The following is a 9,174-nucleotide window of genomic DNA, read 5'->3' on the forward strand; positions in this document are numbered from 1 at the left end:
GAGAATTATTTTTTTATCACCTGCTGATAAACATAGATGATGTCCCAGGTTGCCAAGTTAAGTTTTAAAACTGTCACCTAAAAAAAAATAATAAGAATGATATGTGTTGCCTTCTTTCATCCAGCTAACTGGTAGTGTGCAGCGACAGACAGAGGAGGGTTTTGCTACTGTATGTCCATATGGCTGGGGATGACTCTGGCCACTCCATCACATTCTCCAGAATAGCATTAGACAGTTTAAACCACAAGAGTTGTGTGTAAAAAAACTTCCGTTGTTGTTAGGACTTTAATGTTTTAAAACCTCTGTGTGCCTTAATACTTATCAGCACCCTATGCCAAAATACTACAATCAGTACAGGAAGAAAACAAAATAACCAAACCATTTTTTTTTTAAATCAATCTGACATTTCAGAAATTAGTTTTCTTTCAGTCTCATTTTTTTAAATCTTGTTTCAACTTTGTTTCAATACTGTTGATCACAATCAACAGTATTAACTGTTGATTGTTTTACATGCAAATGTGAAAAGAGCATTCCGTTCAAATCTGACATAGAATGTGTCTGACTTTTTGGGAGACAAGGTGATTACTCATTGACTTTGCACACTTTACTTTCCGTGTCTGCAGGTATTCTGCAAAGTTCCAAAGTAAATCACATATCAGTTGCACTTGTAGGAACTACAGTAAAGTCTTCTTTTGCGATGCTTACAGCACGTTAACGCTCAAAGCAAATTAGATAAAAATTAATAATAGGCTACCTGACTTACCCTCTGCTAGAAGCCGAACCGCATGAACAAAAGAAGGGTCCAGGCTGTTTTTCTCGGCCATCAGTTCAGGTAAGCACTTATTCGGATGCATTATGATCGCAGCAAGTCTCTCCACCGGCAGTACAGGTGAGACCACAGAACTAAGCGTCGGAATGTAACTAAAAATATTTCCTTCCTGCGTTCAGGTGGCTGCAGTCTGTCCGTCCAGAACCAACCAAAATCCCGTCTGTGAAATGTAGCTGTTCCAGATCTGCGAGAAAAGCTGACTGGAGGATGAGCAGTAATCAGAGGTGTGAGTCCATCTCCGCCGCCGCTGCCTCTCCTCTGTAAGAAAGCCGCCAGACTCTCGTCAGACTCAGGGGGTCTGCAGCCTGCGCTCCCCTCCCCCGCCCCTCGGCAACATTATTGGCTACATTCAGTGTGGGACTGGTGCTGATGAAGACTCAGCTAGGTCCCCTCTGAGCGTACCATCTGCGCTGAAGATCGCACTTGTTCATGCAAGATATGCGACTGGTAAAATAATGTCTTTTTTTTTTTTTTTAAAGCAGAAAAAAAATGCTTTATAAGGAGGCTGAAAATAGTCCAGCTGTTAAGGTGTCCTATAATCAAAATCAAAAGTTGAACTTTTGTTCTACTTGGGTGATTGAGCATTGTAGTAAGACAGCCTTTTTAGTTTGGTATATGGTCGATTCACCTTTTTTCATAATTATAAACTCCTTACAAATGAAGTTGTGACTTGTGAGTTTCTGCTATTTAACAATATTCACAACCAGATGTGCTCATTGAGAGAAAAAGACAGCTTTTTGTAGTTGTTCATAATGCTGAACTCTGCTTGATCTATTTGAAATGTTTGTTTTTATAAAGCAAAGCCATCTGGAAGGCAAAGTAGGCTACTGCTTGGGACAGAGGGGCAGCAGGAGGCCCCCAGGAGAGCTTCACTTCTCAAATGTAACATAGATTAAAAGAAAAAACAACTTCTCATCTGTAGTCATATTATTTAAAAACAGTGCTTTGAAGTTATTGTTTAAAGTTTCTAAACATAAAATTCTAAAGAATGTGAAATTATTTTTATTTATACAGGGGGATATCTTCACTGTCTGATTTTTAGGTTACCTGCCATGATTTAAAGCTGCTTGGTATTCCTTTCAGTTAGTGTCTATGCTGGAGCCAGATTTCATGCACATTGTGACTGTAAACAATGCTTAATAAATAACTGATGATCACAAGATAAACTCCTGAAAAAATTGCAACTATTTTTAGAAAGTTAATTGACTTACTTAATGGTCAAGCAAAAATGTGTAAAGAATTTCAAATGCCTCCCTAATCTTGTCATAATGGTAAGTTGAATCTTAAAGACATCGTTTTCCCAGCATGCTGCCTGTCTAACTCACTTACAAATGAGATTTTAGCAGATGAGCCTGGCAAAAAACCAATTCCAGCTCCACTTGACCTTTAAAGTCATGTCTCTTCCCACCAATCAGAATCATAAAGACTGCGGGGGACCTGCAGACAAACTGTTTCACAAGTGGGTGTTAATTATTCTGTTGTCATTTATGTTTCCTCCTCTAATAGGATGAGTTGTTTACTGCGTAAATTAAACATCTCATGAATATAAACCTTGAGGGGCTTACAATTGGCAAGAAATACCAATCTGGCAGACTTTGATGTGATCTCTGGCACATCATAATTAAACGAAATAAAACTGAGACAAAATGCACTGTTCTGAAAATTGACACAGATCAGCTAAATTTGTTGCCATTAATAATTATTTTCAACATTATTTTTAGGGTCATAAAGAGCCTGAACTTTATATCCACTGCGACTGTCCTGTTGTGGAAAGCCTGCAGATAAAATACAGGACAAATACAAAAGAAACAATGCACATTCACACTTCTCCTTAGAGTAAATGAATATTCATTCCTACTAATTCACCTTTCTATCATAGCCCGAAAAGGTGATTGTTTTTTGACTTCATTACTCTCCTTCTGAATGAAGGTATAGAACATGGATTCTCCTCACACAGAGTTCTTAACATAATTTGAACCAGACAACTTTTGGATCACACATTATCTGTGATCTTGAATGAGAGTTTTGGCTCTCATTGGAGCAAAAACTCCAATGAGAGCCACATCCTACTGTTCCCATCCCAACGTGTGCAGAAATCATGCAAAGGAGTTTACCCAAGAGGCATTCTGAATAGATACCAGATCAATTTCATGTGACTCCATTTGATGCTGACTAGGATTCATTCTACTCTATTTCTACTAAGTGTGTTGGTTGGGCTTTAGGTGATAGTGGTTGCATTGTCTGTGAAATGCCTAGCATTGCCTGCTAGGCATTTCTGTGCTACAACTGCTGTATTTATCAAAGTGAGTTTAATATTTGGTCTGGGCCAGAAGTGTTAATCCAGGACATTTTGTTTCTTCAGGACGCAAGTAAAATCATTTCACCTTATATGTACAATGATCTTTAGGAGGAAATTTTACTTGGTTGCAGTCAGTGTAATGATTTATGATTGTCATTATCCTACCGTTATTTTTGTGATCACCATAATTATTGGATTGATTTGTTTTAATGGTGTATATTAAGTTTGTTGCTTTTGATGGGAAATGGAATTCTGAGGTAGGATACAGATATTTATTAATTTTGGGGAGAGAGTTGCCTCTTTTTTTAACCTGAACTCTTTTGAGACTGATTGTATGATCTGGTGATGGGCAGTTGTTCATTCATTCAACATGTTCTTGTCGCCATCTGTTGGTCACATTGCAACTCTACAATATATAGGGAAACAAATTGCAGCCCTGACAGAGGGGTTACACCATCTGCTGCTCAAAGTACAACACTACATCAAACTACCATCAAGCTCCATACAGGGACAATTTTTATTTCTATAAAATATAAACTTTTGCAGGTTTTTTTTTGGCTTCATAAAATCGAGGTTTCTCACTTTCACAGTTTGTTTCCAATGTTTTTATTCATTTTTAAAAAATGTATATACCAAAGTTGCCTCTCTGTACACTCGAAATTTTTAGCAAGTGTTTGCATCCAGGCTCTTCTCTATATTGCAAAATTTATTTATGTAAAAAAGTCAAGGAATTCTCTATTTTGCAGTACTACATCTTTTAATGGATGAATGTTTTCCTGGATTTAATGTGGTCTACAACAAAATTTCATTTTGTGTATTTAAGGATATTGATTAGCCAAATGAATATTTTTAGAATGTCTTTGTTCATACCAATGTTTGCTTTAAAATTAAACTTGCCATAATTTTTTGTTTGCAGTTTGAAATTTTGTGAGATTAGGTAAAAGTTATTATAAAAAGGTCTAACTCTAAGTAGTATATGTTCATCAGAAAACATTCACACTGTTAACTTTTAGCTTTAAAAGCACACATAAATGCACAACACAGGAAAAATCTGTCAGCTGGTGGGTTCTCCGCACAATGTTGGATGTACCACTTATTGCAGCTGTTACAGGCAATCTGCACATGAAAAGATTCTTTTAAACTTAGAAAAATCTTCTAATTATTCTATAACTGTCTTTTTCCTTTAAATAGTACTTATTTACTTACCACAATGTATCTTCAGAACCTATATTGTAAAGCCATTTATAGCAGGTTCTGCTATAGGGATAACATGCAACGTATTACACACATTCTGCATATTGTCTTATTTCGCATTTCTTAGACCTACTGATAACCAAATTGTGCAATTTACCGAATGTAATTCTTAGACTGTCTTCTATTTGTAACCAGCGTTTAAGAGCTGGTTCAAAAGTTTTGATGTTACACAATGCTTAAACTATTATGGTCCTAATAGAAAAAGTGGGGAATTGCACATATTGATTATGGACAACCCTGATCATCCTCTTCGTGAGACTGTTTTGGGAAGGCAGAGTATCTTCAGTCAGAGGCTTTTAAAGATTTACGTCCTGTAATATGTAGGGTAGGGTTACCTTACCGCTACAAGAGATATCTACAAGCTACAATAACTCTTTGAGGAATTAGTAAGTCAGAAGGCCATTTAATTTCCCTTTGGGATTAATAAAGTATTTTTGTATTAGACTTTTTTTTAATATTCAATGTAAAACATTCGACTCAAACAACTCGGCAAAGGTGTCAAGTTTTACGAATATTTTTGAAGGTTGTTTCGTCAGTCATATTTCGGTCCGTTTTGTCACTAATATCTGAGAGTTTATAGCGATCCGCGTTCCTGCAACAGGTCATGTAGGAATGCGTTTCTCGGCATAACACCCCTCGCAGTCTTTTGGTGTCGGCAGGCCGTCTCTTCTGAAAGAAGGTTGGAAGTCATAACAGGTAAGAAACGCTGAAATACCGCTCTGTGAAATAACATGCTTTCACGAACTGTGCGAAGTGACAAGAAACGAGTGTTAAGAACCCCAACTGCTCTCCATATCAGCGCTTTGTCATCCACTGTACAGAGACAAAAAATGAACTAACATAAAAAATAACATTTAAGCAAGGTGCGAGTTGCACAGAGAAAGAGGGGTTTCGCTCCCATAACTAAGGTCTAAATCCCCAAAAGGGGTAAAAAAAAAAAAATGCTGAGGGGTATAAATTTTATGTATATTTCATGGTCTGTATTTCCACATTTACGATAGACGTGTTATAAGTTGAAGAGATTTCAGACCCTCGTAAAAGTGGGTCATACATACCTTAAACCTGCTGCTTATTTTACTTACCTCCGCTTATAACTCAAACCCACTACAAAAATTCATCAAGCATTCACACTGTGTCAGATAAATTCACTTTTTAATTATTTGCGTTTAGATTGTCTTTTCAGAGTTATGTACATTTCACAAGACTCTTATTGTGTAAGCAAATCTTTTTTTAAGTAAAACTTTAGCTAAATAAAGTTAGCAAGAACACATTTTGTTGTTCTTAATAATTGAAGTTGGCATACGATTTGAAGTGTATTTTCGCCTCCTTTAGGAGCGGCAGTTTCACTTTTCTTAACGGCAGAATTTGAAAGGTTGAATCACATGCTAACTTCTATAATGTGTGTGGTTGGTTCATGCAAAATAAACCGTTAAATCGTGGATTATTTGTTGTAGTCAAAAATATGCCAGAGAGATCTGCCTGACTAATTTTTAGGACTGCTCGTATTTTCTGAAGAAAGAAAAGTTCGCTCCCCAGTACCCTTTAAGTAAAATGCTAAGTTAAATAGTCTTGGCCGCTTGTATTTCCTCTTGACCCAAACACATAAGTAACCTATTTGGAATAAAGTCCTTCTGGTATCTTGATAACAAACATACCTTCAGTTCAAATTTCAAAGTTCAATGTTGCTTTTAGTATCAGCTTAAAATTTTGTTTAGCAACTCATTACATGCTTAGCAAATGTCAGGAAAATGGAAATTTATGTTGACATTCTTGTCTGTGTTAAAGTTTTTCTGCAGGACCCTAATGATGTCAGCAGTGTTAGTAGTTCACGGTGGTGCCTGGGCCATACCAGATGAGATGGCCCCTGGCTCTGTTGATGGGGTAAAAGCAGCAGCACGCCATGGAGCTTCAGTCCTGAAAAATGGAGGAAGTGCACTTGATGCTGTTGAGGCTGCTGTTAGGGCTTTGGAAGACAATCCCATTTTTAACGCAGGTGCATACAATTTCATTTATCACTTCAAGATAAATGTATGCAGCTTAGTTTGAATTTACAATACTCTAAGTGAGTTATGCCTTGCAGCGAGAAGGTCCTGGGTTCGATTCCCGGCCCGGGGTCTTTCTTTCTTTTTTTTTTTTTCCCTCCAGGGGGTCTTTTTGTGGGCTCTAGTGTTCTTCTTAACAATTGAAGAAGTAGTAGCCAAACATGCAAAATCTTGCTATGTTTTCTTTCTGTACAAACACATTACAAAATATCTTCAAATCATTCTCTTTAAGGGCATGGAGCAACACTAAATATTGATGGAGAAGTGGAGCTGGATGCCATTATTGTGGATGGAACGACACTTGCCAGCGGGGCGGTGTCTTGTGTAAAAAACATTGCTAACCCTGTGTCCCTGGCAAGAGCTGTCATGGAGAAGGTCTTTTTATTCTACTTTATTATTTATTGTGTTGTGTTTTCTTTCTGTCTTTAAGGAAAATAGAACAGAAGTTAAATAGTATTAGTGATGGATTGGGACTCTTTTTTTTAAATGTTTTTGCTTATCAAACATTAAAAAATTCAAACATTATCATCAGTTAATTGAATTTTAGTATGTAATAAGCTGTGGAAATTTTCAGACAACTCACGTAATGCTGACTGGTAAAGGTGCAAACCAGTTTGCGGAGAGCATTGGCATCAACACCGTTCCCACTGATAAACTGGTGACAGAATATGAGAAGAAGGAATGGGAAAAGCACAAGCAATACTTTGCAGGAGTAATGCAAGAATTCAACACTAAATGGTATGCAGTTTTCTAATGCACTGTTCAATCCAACTTTTATATGACGGATGTCTATTCTGCTTTCAGTAAAAGCAAAAGCCTTTTATATCAAACCATAAGTTTTGATCTGAATAGGCTACTCAGTCAGACAATAATATTTGACTGTCTATTAGATTTTTCTAATGTTATTCTGAGTATTTATACAGTTGAATGATATCTAATAGCAAATATAATCTCACTTTCATACAGATTAGTTGATTTTGAAGGCTCTGAGCCCAATTAAGGCTGCCCAATTGTACAAAAAGCTTACATTACAATATTTCTGTTCGACAGTTAAATGGCAATTTTGATTACATTTAACACATATTCCTTGATACTCAGTTTTTTACATAATTGTCTCCACGACTCTTATTAAGCTGTCTAATTTTGGCCACAAAGATCTGTTCCACTTAAGGGAATAAAGGACAGTGAAAGTTCATTCTAACGGGTGCATATAAGAAGACGGAGTTTCAATCTACCACACCTGAAATTGTGTGGCCTTAAAAATATTGCAATAAATCAGTCCTTTGCTAATTGCAAAGACGATTGCCACTTGATATGTTGCGCAGCCTTTGGGCCAACATACAAATCCCCTTAAATCCGGCAGATAACTCCAGATTAGCTTTCTGTATGTATTCAGATTGCACATTTTATTTTTTTGTTAACAAACTTTTCTCATTGAAAGGGCTCATGAGACCGTTGGGGCGGTAGCTGTGGACTGTGCTGGGAATGTTGCATGTGCAACATCAACTGGAGGCATCAGGAATAAAATGGTCGGCAGAGTTGGAGATTCTCCTGTGATTGGTAGGGTGTCATTTGAAATTCCAAAAGAACTTAATTATTTTCACAAAACTTTTTAATGAAAATAATTTTTTATTAAATTCTGTGCAAACAGATAAAAAAATATATTCTTTTTGTTTGTCTTATAATTAAGGCTGTGGAGGATATGCTGATAACTCAAGTGGTGCTGTATCATGTACTGGACATGGAGAATCTATTCTTAAAGTGACTCTAGCCAGACTCATCCTATCTCATGTCGAACAAGGTAAAAAAAAACAACAAACAAAAAAACCATATAAAGTAAGATTTTGTCTGCAGTCAAGCATTTTTTGTATGATCGCCTTTAAAGTTCAATGAATTTCTGTGCTTTTTTGTACTGCTGTGATTTTCAGTTTTTGAACCGTTTTTTTATGTGAAAGTTTCAAATGTGCCAGTTCTTTATAAAATGAAATTTTATCATGTAACTTTTAGTGAAATTAAACAACCACACAATTATTCAAGAAATAAGTTCTCTTTTGTCTCCTTTCTGCTGTCACAGGAAAATCAGTAGCAGATGCCTCACAGTTGTCCCTGCAGTACATGGGTGATCGTGTCCAAGGAGCAGGTGGCACAATTGTAGTTGCTCCGTCAGGGCAGTGGGCTGCAACATTCACCACCAAGCGGATGGCTTGGGCTGCTGCTGTAGATGGTGTGCTGTGGTTTGGCATAAACCCAGAAGAGAGGCTGAAAGAGAAACTGTCCCAGTAGAAGAAGGGTTTTTTAATTATTTCTTTGAGTAGTAGATGACATGCATTTCAAAAGTACTGTGTTCTCTTTTATAGAAGTATTTTTCTTTCACTCAGTGCATATTAGTGAACAATGGACTTTAATTAAATATGTGCACAATAATAAAATGAATGTATTTGCTTTCATTTGAAAAATATAAATGGAAAGTATGTTTATGGTTGGCTAATATATTGATTGCTTGATATGTGTTTCATTAAATATTTTCACACATTAAGTTGTTTATTGTCAAACACATATTTGACTCCAATGCTAATAAAGCATCTCTTGTAAAGTATGTATCTATGTAAACTGGACTTTCTGTATGAACATGTCACAGCTGATGTATTACTTTGGGGGGAGAGAGCACAATAAGAATGTTAGGGGAAAAATCAATCTGACCGGGAGAAGAGCAGATTGAAGGAAAAATGTCTTTGTCCCATTTTGGTAAG

At 36.6% G+C, this 9,174-nt stretch overlaps 2 protein-coding genes across 5 annotated transcripts in view; one reads left to right on the forward strand and one right to left on the reverse strand.

The window, feature by feature from the left end:
• khdrbs2 (KH domain containing, RNA binding, signal transduction associated 2) overlaps window positions 1-1,135 on the reverse strand; it is a 97,523-nt gene extending 96,388 nt beyond the window's left edge. For all 3 annotated transcript variants that reach the window (XR_006372564.1, XR_006372563.1, XM_044136409.1), the window contains exon 1: window positions 764-1,135. Coding sequence is in view for 1 of the 3 variants with exons in the window: in XM_044136409.1 (XP_043992344.1) it covers window positions 764-854 (91 nt within the window). In the remaining 2 variants the exon portion in view is untranslated. The remainder of the gene's footprint in view (window positions 1-763) is intronic.
• A 3,841-nt stretch (window positions 1,136-4,976) lies between these two features.
• On the forward strand, window positions 4,977-8,903 carry si:dkey-103j14.5 (isoaspartyl peptidase/L-asparaginase). 2 transcript variants are annotated; one of them, XM_044136226.1, is made up of 7 exons: window positions 4,977-5,078; window positions 6,168-6,375; window positions 6,657-6,799; window positions 6,999-7,162; window positions 7,866-7,984; window positions 8,115-8,225; window positions 8,499-8,903. In XM_044136226.1, exons 2-7 carry the CDS (start codon window positions 6,186-6,188, stop codon window positions 8,705-8,707), a joined length of 936 nt encoding a protein of 311 aa, XP_043992161.1. In that variant the 5' UTR covers window positions 4,977-5,078; window positions 6,168-6,185; the 3' UTR covers window positions 8,708-8,903. The 2 variants fall into 2 exon arrangements, with proteins under 2 accessions (XP_043992161.1, XP_043992162.1); XM_044136227.1 differs by lacking the exon at window positions 4,977-5,078 and adding an exon at window positions 5,919-6,016.
• Window positions 8,904-9,174: the final 271 nt, after the last annotated feature.

Source organism: Gambusia affinis, linkage group LG13 (assembly GCF_019740435.1).
Source record: "Gambusia affinis linkage group LG13, SWU_Gaff_1.0, whole genome shotgun sequence".
In the NCBI taxonomy this organism is placed as follows: Eukaryota; Metazoa; Chordata; class Actinopteri; order Cyprinodontiformes; family Poeciliidae; genus Gambusia; species Gambusia affinis.